Source organism: Budorcas taxicolor, chromosome 16 (genome assembly GCF_023091745.1).
Source record: "Budorcas taxicolor isolate Tak-1 chromosome 16, Takin1.1, whole genome shotgun sequence".
NCBI lineage: Eukaryota > Metazoa > Chordata > Mammalia > Artiodactyla > Bovidae > Budorcas > Budorcas taxicolor.
Genome location: NC_068925.1, coordinates 61,147,083 through 61,164,315, shown reverse-complemented (window position 1 = coordinate 61,164,315; position 17,233 = coordinate 61,147,083). Strand labels below are relative to the sequence as shown.

Genomic DNA, 17,233 nt, shown 5'->3' with positions numbered 1-17,233 from the left:
GCAGATTCTTTACCACTGCGCCACCAGGGAAGCCCTGATTATTATTACTTTTAAGTTACAATTTAAAATGTACTAAAAATCAAATATATGTGTCAAGTCACCAAATAAAATGTCTTTACGAGATAATACTGAATTCTAGGCTTAAGTATTAACTTTTAATTTCTGCCACCAGCAGGAAGCCTAAATAGTCCTTTTATATGTAATAAATATTCTGTCTTAAAATTCACATTATCATATACTTTGTTGTTGTTGTTTAGTCCCCAAATCGTGTCCGACTCTTTTGAGAGCCCATTGACTGTAGCCCGGCAGGCTCCTCTCTCCGTGGGATTTCCCAGGCAAGGATACTGGAGTAGGTTTCCATTTCCCTCTCCAGGGGATTTTCCCAACCAAGGGATTGAACCCACATCTCCTGCATTGGCAGGCGGATTCTTTACCACTGAGCCACTTGGGAAACATCATATACTTAAACAAAATAAACTCAAAACAGTTTAAATGGACAATTTTTCTTACCTTTCAAAAGCAGGCCATGAGGTCTCTTCACTTAGTTCAGAGCCATCACTGCTACCTAAAATCAAAAGTTATCTTATTTTTTAAACATCATAATTATAGTTTAGATTTTACTTTAAAAAAATAAATACTCTAGCTGTGCTTATTCACATTATTTATTGGTGAACATTCACATATCAATTCTTCATTCTAATATAATTGTGTTTGATTTATTTTGCAATATATTAGAACAGAGTTGACAAATATACAGAAAGAAACAAAACAGCATAAAATATTTTTATATGTATACTTATGCTTAAGTTTATTACATTAGTAAACACTTTTTCTATCATTGGAGAATAAGTACATATAAGTACACATATAAGTACACAATTTTTTCTTATAAGGTTTATCATAATTTAAGACCAATATAATTACAAATTTCTTAAAGGTTCATGGTATACTTCCTTTTGCATTTTTTTTTTAAACCCATTACTATCCTAAGGATAAAAAGCTCAATGAAATTCAACTTTTGTCTTTAGAGGCAAGGCAGAAGAGGATGGAATTCTTAAGAAAAAAAAAAAAAGGTACCATAACAATGTAAAAACTTTCTCTTAGAGACCCAGAATATCAGTTAAAATAGAAAGTTTTAAATTAGCTTAACTGGAGGGGAAAGAACTTGGAGAGTCCAAAACAGCTTAGGTTGTTCTAAAATTTATTTTAAAGATAATTAATCAATAATTAATTTGTCCCTTGTGTATCACATTGAGTCATCTATCAGACTTTCACAACCAGGGTTCTTTGAGAGGCTCAAACTCGAATACTATAAGGAACCCATTATGTGTGATGGATTTAACACCTCTTCCATGCATGTAGAATGGTACAAGTTATGTCCCATCCTTGGAAGTACTAACAGTTACTGAAATAATTTTCTGGTTGTGTGGCTCAGATAAGAAACTGGAGGTAATCTGCTGTTGGTAGTGGAGGGTTGTATGTTATTTTTGATGTGAAGAATATTATGTGATAAAGACTGAAAATTTAAGCATAATTAGTAGGACTTATTTGTAGAACACAAAAGTTTCTTCCAGAAGCACGGACCTTGAGTAGATATGCCTCCTTCAGTTGGTCAAGATTATTCTGGGATTCTGGGTTACCCAGGACATATATGCCATGTTAGAAAATGTTAGAGGCCACAGTCCCAAGCACTGGTTAATTTCTCCAGGGTACTTTCTCAGAGCCTCCAAGGCATAAATTAATATTGTATATAAAAGTTACAGCTAAGGAAAATATTTTTTGTTATTATTAATTGTGTGTGTATATTAATAACTACCAGCTGTGGTTACAAACATTCTTTTTAGAATGTTAAAGTTTTAAAGGAAACACCCTGGAAAGTAATGCTTATGTCTAATGTTCTTAATTTATAAACAAGGATACAACAGTCCTTACTGTTTACCTACTTAGCCTTGGAATAATTAAACAATAAATACAAAGGCAAAAATTGAATTAGCCCCTTCTTGTTCTAAAAGACAGTTCTCTAAAATAAGACATTAACTGTAATGGAATGAAATAATCAGATAACTATCTTGTGGTAACCAAAAGAACATCTATGGAAAGTAAAAGTCACAAATAGAGAATAATCATCATTATAATACTTATGATAAGTATTACAGAAAAGGCAAATACTTTATACTAAATTGAGAGCTATAATTTTTAAAATTACTTTTTTTTAACTTAAAATAACATGCTAGATTCCAGAACTGTAACACATTTTTAACTAGAAAAAGCTTCTTCCTCTCTCTTTTGCAAAATTATTCTGTGTACTATTTTTCAGATTGAGGTTAATATTTGCATATAGGCAATTTACAATATTAATGAAGAGAGATTTCAGGTGATCAACTTGTCTTTTGTTCTGTAAATTTTGTCATCATTTGCATTTATAAAAAGGGAAATACTGGACTAAAACTGCTGAATGGAGCTTTCCAGTTCCAAAGCAATTTCAGGGTTCAAAACTCTCAAGGGTTAAAAGAAGTCAGTATGTTCAAGAAAATGAACTACTACATTTCTTTCTACTGATTGTTCATCAATATTGAGATGATCATATTAAGAGTAATAGACAGCCCTTGAGCAACCTTGGCAGTTAATCAGAGAAGATATTTTCCTTCTTTATTTCTTTTTAAAATAAAAATAGCATTGTATAGAGATTTCCTAACTATCCAAAGAAATTATGCTCAGCTAGAAGGTTCAGAAAATAAATAACAGTTTAGGAAGTAAAAAACAAACGCATTCTTCTTAACTTCACGTCCTTTTCCAGTCCTGATTTTCTTCATAATAGCCATCTCTATTTTCTTACCTCTCATTCTCCAATCTACTCCACCCAGGGCTTTGCCCACAGTATTCTATAAAGCAAATTTAGTCAAGGTCACCAAGTGACTTTTATCTTGCCAAATTCAGTGATCAGCTCCTGTTCTCCTCTTATTTTCTCTTTTGTGCACTTGATATGGATACGTTCAGCACATCCCTCCCTTCAGAGACCCCTCCTCTCCTGGGCTTTTGTGATACCACACTGCTTTTCTCCCTACTTCAGTGGTCCCTCATTTGTAGTTTCCTTTGATGGCCAACCATTTAAAAAAAATGACACCTCCAAATGTTAGCATATCTACTCTTATTTATTTATATCCTCTCCCTCGGTGACCTTATCTGGTCTCATGGCTTGAGATACTACAAATATGCTAATTCTTATACCTGTATCTATAGATGTGACTTTACCTCCTTAAGCTTCAGATTCATACATTCGATTACCTACCTGACAACTCAATATGATCCAAACACGTCCAAAATGGAATTCTTAATTCCCCAAACCTAGTCACCCTTTACAAATACCTCAATACCTACAAATGGCTGCTCTTATAATGTTCTCTGCCTAGGTAACAGCACCACCATATATCTAACTAGCTGCTTAATCTAAAAAAAACCTGAGAATCATAACTCATCTGCTCCTTTCCTCATTACTGCATTCCAACTACATGCAGTAACCAATTCAACAGTGCCTGTGTTCTCTTCCCCACCATTCCTTGAATGCCTCCCCTTTTGAAGTCAAAAACATCAGGTACTTTTCAAACCATCATGAATTATTAATTTTAGCAGCTACTAGTAATATGATATTATATCCACACTTTGCTACTTAGCTTTTATCAATTATTTTTTCTACTTGTAGTAGGGTTAATCATGCTTTTTCAGCTGAGTTTTGTTAGAAGTCTTATTTTACATAAGTTGGTACTCTCTCAGAGAATTATTTCTCACCTATTGATATTCCACTAGAAAGAGTAGAGCTTTCAGCTTGGCCTCGAGATGGTGCATGGGGCTCCATGACGCTATCATCTAATAGATGTCTTGGCCCTGCATTTGGGAACGTTGCACTCTTAAACTCTGCTGTGTTCATTTTATGAATGAAACTGGAAACAAAGAGAAATATTTTTCATATCTTTCATTACTGTTACTAATTCAGGATATAAAAGATACTCTTACATAAAGATTCAGGATATAAAAGATGTACCTGCTATCCTGAACTTACTTCTGAACTCTCATACTAATGAACACACTGATTTTACCATGAAAGCCTCAAGCTAATAGTTTAGGGAAAAATTTTTTAGAAAACCAGGCCATATCTACCTATATAACAGAAAATACTTTATCTTGATGCTTGGGTTCATTAAAAATTATTTTCACGTTCACTTTTGGAAAATGTCTATTAAATTTTCACATAAATCATGACAAAAGAGAACCTTGGGGTCCATTTTGAGGAAACAATCTTGTAAAGCTAAACAAAAAGAGAGTTTCCCTTTCTTTGTATTTTGTTATAAGAAGAACAGTTTTTATATGCTTTATTTATGGTGACTTGTTTTGGTTAAGACAAGCAATGCCTCATGATATAAGTTATAATTTAAAATGGAAACAGTGTTTGCTTTCCTGATTTTATCTATGATGATGACCTGTAATGTTCATTTTTATTCCCCAAAATGTGAAAGCACTACTGGAAAAAGCTCATTTCCAAATTAAGGTAAGGAAGAAATAAATGCCTTTATGCAAACAAGATATTTTACTAAATCAGAAAAAGACTGCTTTACATAAATAAAACTATGCAAGGACACTATTTTCTGTCCAACTAGTAAAATAAGTAGGAAATAAATCCAACTAAATACATAAAAGATTTGACAGATAAAATTAAAAGTGCTGACTTGTAACCCAAGCTATGGCACTTCCTATGTCCATGTTGAATCAGGTTCCGAGGGGATGGCGGCGTCTGTGGTAGCAAGGCTCCTTCAGCTGCCATGCTTTTTCTTCCACTTTGTGGAGATGCTCCTACTTCAGGACCTTAAGGGTTAAATTAAAAAAGAGAAAGACAGAGACACAAAGAGAGACAGACAGAAATTGTTAAATGGTTTAGGAAGATTGCTTTATTTGCAATCGTTTGATATGAAATAAAAATTGTGGCTTAATTTAAGGTACTATGAATTCTATTTAATTGAACATAAGAAATACTTAGTTTCTGAGTCATAAAACACAAAACCTCGAAAGAAATAATATCTATTAATTTCTATCTCTTTTACTTGCCCTAAGTAGCCAGTATAAATAGCCTGTTTATAGAGGAAACAGGGTGATTAGAAGAGATGGTGTAAGGGTCTCATATTACACATGAAACCTAGACTAAACCCTCAGATCTTCTGAATCCTAGTTCAGTGTTCATTTAATTTTACACATGATTTCTTCACTCTTAGTTTCAGCTTCTTCATACATACAGAATGTGTAGAGTAGGTCGATTCAAGTTACAATTTAAATCTATATCGACTGCTCAAGTTTCTGGAAATTTAAAAAAACAGAACTTGAGAGTACACAGATTTGCAAAATAACACTAAAAAAATTTTTTATTGGTGTACAGTTGCTTTACAAGCAAAATATCACTTTAAGAATGAAAAGAAAAGCAAATTTAAATAAATATAGCCTGAATGATTTCCTCTGCTTGGACCACTCTCCCCTGTAGATACTGTCATGGTTTTGCTCCCTCCTCATTCCCTTCATACCTTATTAGATGGGTCTCCAATTATTTTTAGGATATACAATAATACAAAGCTTAGTGCCAACGTCTGTATTAGGAATATTAAATGAGGCACTGTCTATGATTTCTTTAAAAAATTCTCTTCAATTTTATGTTTCTAGATTATTTATATACATATAAATCCCAACTGTAATGCAACAGATAAGAGACTATGATTACTCTTTTCAGTACTTGGTCTAGCATTAGAGTGAAATTAAAAAAAAAGGCCACTAAAATTGACTCCTATAATTATTCAAATTGGTAAATTTTTCACTTAGACAACAGAAATTTCTAACATAATTAACCTTCATTGCCTCTTACAGTATGCTTAATGAAAAAAGAGTTGATAATTCATAAACACTTATTATTTTCTGTTGGCTGTTTCTATTACTCTTAATTACTTGGCATATTTATTTGTATATTACTGACAAACTACACATGGCAACTTTTTAATGAAAAAAACAGAAAAACCAAACAGAAAAAGATATATTTTAATACCAAAAATAAAACTGTGCAGGCAGAATAAAATGTACTAAGCATTTATTCACTTTGGAGTATATCCCTTCTTTCTTATTAGGTTATCTGGTTTATTACTCAGTAACAAGAGAAAGCTGCACTAACCTACTAAATCCTCCCTGGAAGCAGCAGAACGTGGTGTGCTTGTCCCTGGTTCTATCTTTAATGAAAGCCTGAATTTCAAAAAGGAAAAAAGCACATAAAATGATTAATATTTGACCAAATAACATTAAAATCATGTATTTTTCTACCAAAAGCCTAAAAACATTTTTTATAAAATAATCTCAACTATATATGTTTCTTCAAGGGTGATCTTAGTTAAGTCCCCTTTCTCTTTCATACAAAGCTGATCTTACAGTGATTCCAGGAAATATTAAGAGAGGGAAAAACATCAAAACCTCATATTCAAAAACAGAGATGGCTCTCCCAAGAACCTCAATACTGCCGAACAATTCAGCACATTTAAAGCTATTTGGTGAGTTAACCTGAGGTTATACTGATACAAAGCAAGTAAGTTCAGTAACTTTCCGACATTGCATTAAATTATGCAAATTCTTTCTAGGATCCTTATTGGATGGGCTAATGGTCTCTGTAGCACTGAAAATTAAAACAAAAGAAAACAAAACCTTATTTAAAACTAACCATTCAAAAAACCAACCAACTCAAATTATCAAAAGAAAGATCTATCTATACAAATAAAAAGGCTGTTTACGAAATCCCTGATAAATCCCTTTTCTAAGTCAGAGTTTATTAGTTGGAAATTAAGGTGGTTCAGTGGTAAAGAATCTGCCTGCCAATGCAGGAGACACAACAGACCTGGGTTCAATCCCAGGATCAGGAAGATCCTTTGGAGAAGGAAATGGCAACCCACTCCAGTATTCTTGCCTGGAAAATTCCATGGACAGAGAAGCCTGGCAGGCTACAGTCTATGGGTTCACAAAGAGTCAGATACGACTGAGCACACACACACACAAGTTCCATTTAGGAAAATGTACCAATTTTGAGTTCTGCAGCAAACAAAGGTTATAATTCCTATCAGTGGAAATGGTTTCAGGAAATAGGATACTAAAGCAGTTGTAGAAAATATTTTGGTGTAGTCCAGGAAATACACTTTGATGTACTCTGTATTATCATTAAGCATTTGTCTGGAAATTAATAAAGACTTTTTATTTTTCAGCATCCTACCAACTGGATATTTTTATGAAACTGCACAATACAAATGATATTATAATGATAAACCTATTATAGTGCTTAACTTTTTATCAATGTCTTTGATATCCTAAAGAAGAAATCATACACAATTGTACTTTAATTACTTAACCAGGTAAAGTACATGTATTGAACAGATGCATGATTAACCAGAACTCTCTGCTCTTTTTCTTGTTACAGGGTAGCTGACTCTAATTATGTGAGCTTCAGACTATGCTATATTCCTTCGCTGAACTCTTGTTTTGTGTCAGGCACCGTTCTCTCAGCAGTGGAATATAATGGAGACTAAAGCAGACAGGGTGTCCAGTCTAGAAGGTGGAAGACAAAGAAGTAAGCAAATTAAGTAAAGTTTCCTAACACAGAACCAAAATAGAAAGGAACAGAAAGGAGGCTATGGGAGAATCACATTGCTATTAATAATGGCTGATAACCGACAGCAATATAAAAAGTAGAAGCATCTTAAACTGCAGTTTGTCTTAAACTGCACTTAAAATGCAGTCAGTGTCAGTTGCCTATATCATCATCAAAACACTATATATAACAGTGATGCTGATTCACTGAGAAAAGATATTATGCTGCTGCTGCTGCTAAGTCGATTCAGTCGTGTCCGACTCTGTGCGGCCCCATAGACGGCAGCCCACCAGGCTCCTCTGTCCTTGGGATTCTCCAGGCAAGAATACTGGAGTGGATTGCCATTTCCTTCTCCAAAAGATATTATGCTCAGTATTAAAATGAAATAACTTCGAAAGATTTTCACCCTGATTAAAACACATGCATGTAACTTGTAATATTGATACTGGCTGCCTATGTAGATGAAGCTGCCAAAAACAGAGGCTTATGGATAAATGAAAAGTCATTTTTATTTAAATCTTTCATCATAAAATCCATTTTTCCCAACTTATGACCTTAATAGCTCTTATGTTAAAATGCTCTGATTTTCAACACATTTAATCAGTAGGTTCATGCAACACAACTCCATCTTTAGGAAAACACTCTCTTCTTCAGCTTCCCATGAGATTCTCCAATACCACCAAGTGACTTGCAGTACCCCAAGCAAACACAGCTTCCCACCCTATTCCACTGATGGTTCCATCCCTGAAACATCTTTCTTAACTCTTCATGTGGAGCAACTCACCTGCTAAGATGCAGACTAAGGTAAGATGGTCACCTGAAGCTGCTCATGTTTATTTTCTCTTCACTTTTCCCAGTTAAAGCTGAGTTAGGTCTCCCCTCATTTATGTTCCCATAGCATCCTCGGCACATCTCTAGTATAGAACTCTTGGAACTATTTTGTAATTATTTATTTTGTAATCCCAGCAGCTAGCATTTATCTATAGCAAAAGCTGAATAAATATTTATGAATACAATGGGACTTCCCTGTAGCTCAGATGGTAAAGAATCTGCCTGCAATGCAGGAGACCTGGGTTCTATCCCTCGGTCAGGAAGATCCCTTGGAGACGGAAATGGCAATCCACTTCAGTATTCTTGCCTGGAGAATTCCATGGACAGAGGAACCTGATGGGCTACAGACCATGGGGTTGCATAAGTTGGACACGACTAAGTTACTAACACACAATGAGTATAATGGGAAGGCTGCTCGAGTTCTAGTTACTCATGAAAACAAAAAGCAGTATAACAGCATCCACTTTCCTACCAAAACGAAGCGCTCATGCCAGGATACAGACAGCTAAAACTACTTAACAGCTTAGTTAAGTCTATCCTTTCAGCATTAAAATTCACCATACTCTGTATTTATGCAACAATTTCTTAGACTTCACTTCTACTGAAAGGGCTTTCCTGATAGCTCAGTTGGGAAAGAATCTGCCTGCAACACAGGAGACCCCGGTTCAATCCCTGTGTCGGGAATATCCACTGGAGAAGGGATAGTCTACCCACTCCAATATGCTTGGGCTTCCCTGTTGGATCAGCTGGTAAAGAATCCACTTGCAATGCAGAAGACCTTGGGTTCGATCCCTGGGTTGGGAAGATTCCGCTGGAGAAGGGAAGAGCTACCCACTTCAGTATTCTGGCCTGGAGAATTTCATGGATTGTATAGTCCATGGGGTCACAAAGAGTCAGACTCAACTGAGCGACTTTCACTTTCTACTGAAGAGTTACACTTTAACTTTTAAAAAATACATTAAGTTTCTTGAGACAGACACAGAAATTTTAATAATGACTTACTCATGTTTTGAGTTTTAAGATAATCTTCTGTACCCAACTGGACAAAATAGGAGTGTTTTATGCTATGTCAGTAGAGAGATGAAAGAAATAAGTGATAAATATGACAGAGACCATCACGCTCAAGAAGCTTACAATCTAGGGCATCAGATCTGTGAAACAGTGCCAAGATTATTAAAAAGCTGATGCACTGACCTCATACATTTTCAAATGAATTACCCTGTAAAATCTTTCTGTAAAACAAAAATTGATACAAAAAGACAAAGTGGTAATAATACAGTATGGTGGAGAAGATAGCAATAAAGGTGTTTTCAAATATAAATAAAGCTTTAGATACATTTTAAATATATGTACAGAGCTTCTTAATATATTTGATATTTGAAGAAAAATTATTTCCAGTTGTTTTCTGGAATTTCTAGCCTTTTATTATGCGTACCAATTCTGTTCTCCAGAATTCCTTAAAAGATGTTGAAACTTATGGAACAAAGAAGCTGATAATTACTATCACACAGCATAAGAAATTTTTTGTATATAATGCATTAATATTAAAAAATAACCTTATCTTTCACTTTAATAAAAATTTAAAGTATAACCTTTTACTGGAAAAAATACTTGTGGCAGATACAAAGTTAAATCTGAAAGCTTAGAAACAGCAAAAAAAATTTTTTTTAAATAAATGAACCTGCAAGGAAAATGAAAAGCCTCAAGAGAAATCGCCTCTTTATCCTTCTATCTTTTGGGAAAAAAAAAATAAAAAAACAAAAAAAAAAACCTGATAGTCATGGTGCAGAGCACACTACTGGAAAATAAATGCAAACGTGTGTGTGCTCAGTCACGTCTGCCTCTGTGACTCCATGGACTGTAGCCCACCAAGCTCCTCTGTCTAAGGAAACTTCCAGGCAAAAATACTAGAGTGGGTTGCATTTCCTACTCCAGAAAAATAAAAAGGGTTAATAATGAAAAAATCCCTTTTCCGTTGGGCAGGACTGAGAATGGTTAAGCAAAAAGACATGGATATCAGCTGTATTAAAAGTAAGTTTTGAAAACCTTTAACGAAGGACTTGCTTGAATAGGGGAAAGGACAAGTGTGGTGTTCTATTGGACAAATATTAATTCAGAGTCCAGAAGGTTCAATATTCTTCCAGTACACAAAAATAACTGAAAACAAATTCAAAATTGTGTTAAAAATTTCCTTAAAGAGGAGCAATTTTTCTATTCATGGACTGTTACATTGATTTTTCAGTCTATTAAAAGACACATTTCCATCAAGATTCAATGCTTCAATGGAGAGAGAAAGGAAGAAATGTAAAACTAGAACTATCAAACATCAGCTCTCAACAAGCTGAGAAACAGACAATGCTTTTTAATAGAAGAAGAGAAGACGTACTTGTATACTGGCTCCGTCGCATCAAGTGATTGATTTAAAAAATTCACGGGAACAGGTAACTTTACCACTGTGAATGCACAACAGCTTTGCATGGTAAGACGCGGTATTTAGATGTTTGAATACAGAGATGAAAGGGTAGAGGACAGGACACAGTTATACAAACCACTTCTGAAGATCCAACCTACTTGTAATTATCATCTTCCACAAACTTTTGCAGTTCTTCTATATACTGAACAGAGTTCAGGTATTTTTGGACGTGAGGCAACATGGGGATATCTAGGCAAAACATGATAAATAATTATCTGATAAAGTACACCTCTGGCAAAATTTTTAAAGTTAAGCTGAGAAAAATATATTTAAAGGTAAATTAAGGCCACATGAGTTTGGGTGAACTCCGGGAGTTGGTGATGGACAGGGAGGCCTGCCATGCTGCAATTCATGGGGTCGCCGACAGTCAGACACAACTGAGCGACTGAACTGAACTGAACTGAACTGAAGGCCACATGGCACCAAAATTAACTCCAGAAGGACATGACTGAGGTAAATGTTATTTAATGTAAAACTGAAGTTAATTTAGAAAACTGCAGTTGCAGGCTGTTTGTATAGATTAAAACACCTCCATTTAGAAAGTCCCACATATTTGAGAAATTTCATTAAAAAAGTCAGAGCCACCACTGTAATTTATAGTCAAACCTCATCTAAGTGCAAGATATAAGGTAGTTTAGGGTTTTTTTTTTTTTTTTTTAAAGAAGCCTGGCTCACATTTGTAGTTTTCTCTCCTACTTAGAAATTTCAAATAAGATTGATTTAACATTACAATTTGATGTTATGTTAAAAAAATTGAGAAAAGGATAAAAAAAAGAGATTAAAGTTAAATAACAACAAACTGTAAACTGTTTTTAAACAGCATTAAAATTACATAGCTGTAAAAACCTCTCTTTATTTTCTATCAAGCTGAAAGCACTTAAATGCTTTAAAACAATAAATTAAAAAAAAATTATCATTTGGGCTTGCATAAGTTCTTTTCACATATGTGTTTCCATAAAATACATCTTGGACAAAAACTGGCTATCTACTCAACATACAACTCAAGAAAGCTTCTCAACTCTTACTACAACAGTCTCAGTTCACTCCTTAACTGAAAAATAAAAGAAATATTTACATAATAGATCAGGGAGATCAAATGAGATGAAAAGAATAGAAAATAATTGTGAAAACTACATTAGCAAAGTTGCTACAAATTACAGAAGAGCAAAAGATAAAACTTAGCATTTTAAGTATGAAATACTTGAACTCCTTAAAACCAAGATCTTAAATAGGATGCTAAACACTGAACAGTGACATAATCATTATTTTCCTTTACATTAGGATGATGTACCCTGTCCTGTGAAGAGTGGCCATCAACCTGTGTAAATGAATCAAACCTTTATAAATGAATTACAGCATTACTCCCAGAAACTCACCATATTCACAGGACTGCTGTAAATCAGAAATTATTCTAAGGATGTTATTCATCAAGTTTGATCTTTGCTCATTTTCTAGAATGCTGCCAGTTGATGGATATGCTGAATCAATGTATGTTAAATCAGATAGATAGATACCTGAAACAAAATAAAGATAAATGAGGTTTTCCTACTTGTTTGAATGAGTATAGTTTGTTTATAGCTATATTTCAATATATGCCATATTTAAAATATATTCATTATTAATACTACGTTAAAACATGACCAATAAGGCCTAGATTTCTGTGGAGTCCAGGTCAGACATGTAACTTAAAGCTGAAGTTAGAAACTCCAGTACCTACCTACCCATGGGTCTTAATGGAAAGAAGATGAGCTCCTGAACTGATTCTGCCTCTGTATAAAATAAAGATAATTATTCTAATTTCCAAACCTCGGTTTTTATGTTTATACACTAGTACCTTTTTTTCAAGTTGTGGTATAACCTGAAGAAGTTTTAAGTTTAGCCAGTCTAACCACTTCCCTTCCACTTCCATGGGGCAGTTAACTTAATATTAGTTCTATACATGCTTGGCTCGAGTGGGTAACTTGTCACATGAGCCTTACTTTTTTTTTCCTTTTAAATATTTATTTGGCTGCACTGGGTCTGGGTTGTGGCACACAGGCTCTTCGCTGAGGTGTGTAGACTCCAGAGCGCTTGGGCCCAGCTGTCCCCATAACACATGAGATCCCAGCTCCTCAACCAGGGATCAAACCTGTGCTCTCCTCCCTCGGCACCTTAGAAGATAGTTTCTTAACCTTGGGAGGACCAGGAAGTCTTGATTCTTTATTACTTTGAAAACTGTCTCATTCTAGTAGAAACGTCTTGTTTTTATTAAAAGTTAACAGTTGGATTTTTGAAATAGTTCTACTAACTACACATTGAAGTTAACCTTGCTCTTTTTTCTGTACCAACAAAAACAATACATCCTCTCAAATGATTCAGTTGTCCTAGTTCTGGATATTCAAAGTCACATACACAGAAAATACTTCCTGAGAGTTTACTATGCATGTGTAAAGCGTAAAAGGCACCATGTTCCTACTTTCAAATCGTTACTCCCTGTTCATGAACTCTCAGAATAAGTGCAACCAAAATGATGTACCTATTGCCTTCCAAATAAGCCCTATGTTTTTTCTCATGCTGGTTCTTCCAGCTTAAATGATACCTGAACTCAACTCTGCCCATCTAAATCATTATCTTATATTCAGGTCCGTGTCAACGGTTCTTTAGTTTTCTCACATATTCCAAGAAAGGAATTTAGAAACTGTCTAGTCCAAACCCTCTTTTCATAGGCAAACACTCTAAGGTCCACAGATATTAAGGAAGTGCCTAACACCACATGAATTGTTAGTGACAGGGCTGGATCTCAGAGGATACACTTGTACTCCAAGGTTTTTTTTTAATTACACTGTTTTTACAAACTCATACAGTATCTGTATCATTCACTTGAGAATTTTTAAGACTTTCTAATCTCCTTATTGAAAATCTTTTGTGTTTTATATTTAATCTGTTTAAGATAATAAACTCATTCAGGTGGTTACTCTATCCTGCACTTTAAAAAATGAAAATCCTGACCAGTATTTGCAGACAATTGGTGTTTAACACAATGTAAAAAAGTTGGCAATGGTAATCCTTTTACTCATTCCAGTATCATTCCTTTTCCATTCAGTAAATCTTAACAGTATTCTTTAAGCCATCTATCATAAATACTTCTTTTTCTTTAGAGACTCTCAACTTTATTTTTTATGACTTCAAATAAATCTGTAGCCTAGCTCCCTTTCTTTCCCTCCTATCTCAAAGGAAGAAGAATCCCCTTTTTTTCTTCCAAATCTAAACTGCGATTTTGAACGTAATCTCTACTGCCTCCTTTTAACATATCCACTGCTGCCTCCACCATCACTCACACTCCATGGCTCTTTTCCAAGAGCCAGTGTGCACATTTAAATCTCCTCTATTTAAAAACACAAGCAAAGCAACCCTTCCTTTAAATCTGACGCCCTCCTCAAGACAGGACTCTCGCCGTCTTCAACAAACACCTTGAAAGAGAAACAGGACTGGTACAATTAACTTTTTTTATCCTTCACTCTATTTTTATGTAATATTTGATACATATAAAAGTTTACTTGTGTTAGGAAAAATTGTGATAGACTTTGCAATAGGCAAAAAGATTACTAGGTATATCCTGTTTCCAGTGCATCCTCTTGGCCTGAACTGTTTTATAAGTTGTTGAAAACTGGTAATAATACAAATTCTTGTCCATAAAAATGCCAATGAATTATGTCCAGTGGGATGTAACTGATTATTGCCCTGTGGATGTTGACCAATTTTGCAACTATCTGTAAATTCACTCCAGCATTCCCAACGGCCTGCATGTATGTGCAGTACTCTGACTTCTTCCTTGAAGTTATTGTAAATATCTTCCTGATTCCCTATATATTTAATGATTTCAACAAAACCTTTGACATGTATTCATATTTTATTTGTGTGAGAAAGATAACTGTATCTTTTTAAAAAATAACAGTTTAACATATCATACTGGTTATCAAATAATGTAATAAATACTCATCAACGTAAGAGCTACAATATCAGTACCGCTGCCTCATCTTTCGGAGAAGGCAATGGCACCCCACTCCACTACTCTCGCCTGGAAAATCCTATGGACGGAGGAGCCTGGAAGGCTGCAGTCCATGGGGTCGCTGGGAGTCGGACACGACTGAGCGACTTCATTTTCACTTTTCACTTTCATGCATTGGAGAAGGAAATGGCAACCCACTTCAGTGTTCTTGCCTGGAGAATCCCAGGGACGGGAGAGCCTGTTGGGCTGCCGTCTGTGGGGTCACACAGAGTCGGACACGACTGAAGTGACTTAGCAGCAGTAGCAGCAGCAGCCTCATCTTTATGTTCTTTCCCTGTGTCATCTCTCTGCCTCCTGTCTAGAGGTAACTACCATTTCTAATTTTAAGATTATTCCCCTTGTTCTTTCTGAGGCACATGTCTGTATTCCTGCACATTTTATTTTACTTTTGCTTATTTTTGAGCTTAAAAAAAAATCATACTTTTATATGTGTGATTAAATGATAATACTGGTAAAGTCAGAATGGGTACACAATAAGTGCTTTATAAGTGGTTGTTAAACATGGTCTGTGATTGCTTTGTCTCACTATTTTGTTTCTAAGACTTATTCATCTTGTTAAGTACAGCTGTAGTTCCTTAAGAGAATAAACTATATGTAACTATATCACAATTTACCTATTCATTTTGTTTGATACGAGTTTTGAGTTACTTGCCCCCTTCCTCCTTGTTGCTATAGACATTCTTGTACATGTCTCCTGGTGCACACGTACAAGAATTTCTCTAGAAGAGATATAAACACATATATGCATACATGCAGGCATATATAATGTTCACCTTTACAAGACAGTGCCACATTGGTTTTTAAAGCTATATCAACTGATACACCCACTGACAGTACATAGGTTTCTACCGATCCACACGTGCTAACATGTGAAATTCACATCTGTCTCATTGCTGAAACTGATTCTGGCAAAGGCACACATGACCTTCTCATACTAATTCTGTGGACATCCCTCTTGGCCTCCTCTCCACTGCTCGGTCTCTCTGCAGTATTTGTACTACTGACTCCCTTCGTTTCTCAGTCTTTACTGCCTTGAACTTGCCTCGCTTCCATCCTCCCTTGATTCTTCTATTTCCTCAGGTCCCTGGGGATTGGTGTTCCCCATGGTTCTGTCATTAATCTTCTCACTCTACATGTACTTCTGAATTACCTTATTTCTGAGGCCTCGACCATCACCTGATTGCTGATGACTCTCCAAATTTCTCTATAGAACACAGCTCCTGACTTTCATTTTCAATTTAACATGCCAAACTAACCATAATTTGTCCCTAGACACCTGCCATTCCACTTTCCAAACCTGGTCAGTGATATGAATTACTAACTAGTGAAGAAGAACTAAAGAGCCTCTTAATGAAAGTGAAAGAGGAGAGTGAAAAAGTTGGCTTAAAACTCAACATTCAGAAAACTAAGATCATGGCTTCTGGTCCCATCTCTTCATGGCAAATAGATAGGGAAACAATGGAAACAGTGACAGACTTTATTTTTTGGGGCTCCAAAATCACTGCAGATGGTGGTTGCAGCCATGAAATTAAAAGATGCTTGCTCCTTGGAAGAAAAGTTATGGCCAACCTAGACAGCATATTAAAAAGCAGAGACATTACTTTGTTAACAAAGGTCCGTCTAGTCAGAGCTATGGTTTTTCCAGTAGTCAGGTATGGATGTGAGAGTTGGACTACATAAAGAAAGCTGAGCACTGAAGAACTGATGCTTTTGAACTGTGGTATTGGAGAAGACTCTTGAGAGTCCCTTGGACTGCAAGGAGATCCAACCAGTCCATCTTAAAGGAAATCAGTCCTGAATATTCATTGTAAGGACTAATGCTGAAGCTGAAACTCCAATACTTTGGCTACCTGATGGGAAGAACTGACTCACTGGAAAGGACCCTGTTGCTAGGAAAGATTGAAGGTGAGAGGAGAAGGGGACGACAGAGGATGAGATGGTTGGATGGCATCACCGACTCAATGGGCATGAGTTTGAGCAAGGTCTGGGAGTTGGTGATGAACAGGGAGGCCTGGCATGCTGCAGTCTATGGGATCACAAAGAGTTGGACACAACTGAGCAACTGAACTGAACTGAATTAGAAACCCCTACACTGCTTAAACAAAAAAGCTCTGAAGGAGTTTACTATCTCATATTTCTCCAGGTTAAGATATTAGTGAATACAATGTGATCACTGAATGATCAAGTAATGTATTACATAGTATAAATCAGAGGCTAGAAGCTGTCC

At 35.4% G+C, this 17,233-nt stretch overlaps 1 protein-coding gene across 1 annotated transcript in view; it reads right to left on the bottom strand.

Annotated features, from left to right (window-relative positions):
- The window catches only part of RALGPS2 (Ral GEF with PH domain and SH3 binding motif 2), a 112,701-nt gene that overhangs the window by 17,624 nt on the left and 77,844 nt on the right, over positions 1 to 17,233 (bottom strand). The window contains exons 8-13 of the mRNA XM_052653513.1: positions 12,335 to 12,472; positions 11,057 to 11,147; positions 6,200 to 6,267; positions 4,722 to 4,857; positions 3,787 to 3,938; positions 511 to 565 (exon numbers count right to left, since the gene is read on the bottom strand). Coding sequence (XP_052509473.1) covers positions 511 to 565; positions 3,787 to 3,938; positions 4,722 to 4,857; positions 6,200 to 6,267; positions 11,057 to 11,147; positions 12,335 to 12,472 — 640 coding nt within the window. The remainder of the gene's footprint in view (positions 1 to 510; positions 566 to 3,786; positions 3,939 to 4,721; positions 4,858 to 6,199; positions 6,268 to 11,056; positions 11,148 to 12,334; positions 12,473 to 17,233) is intronic.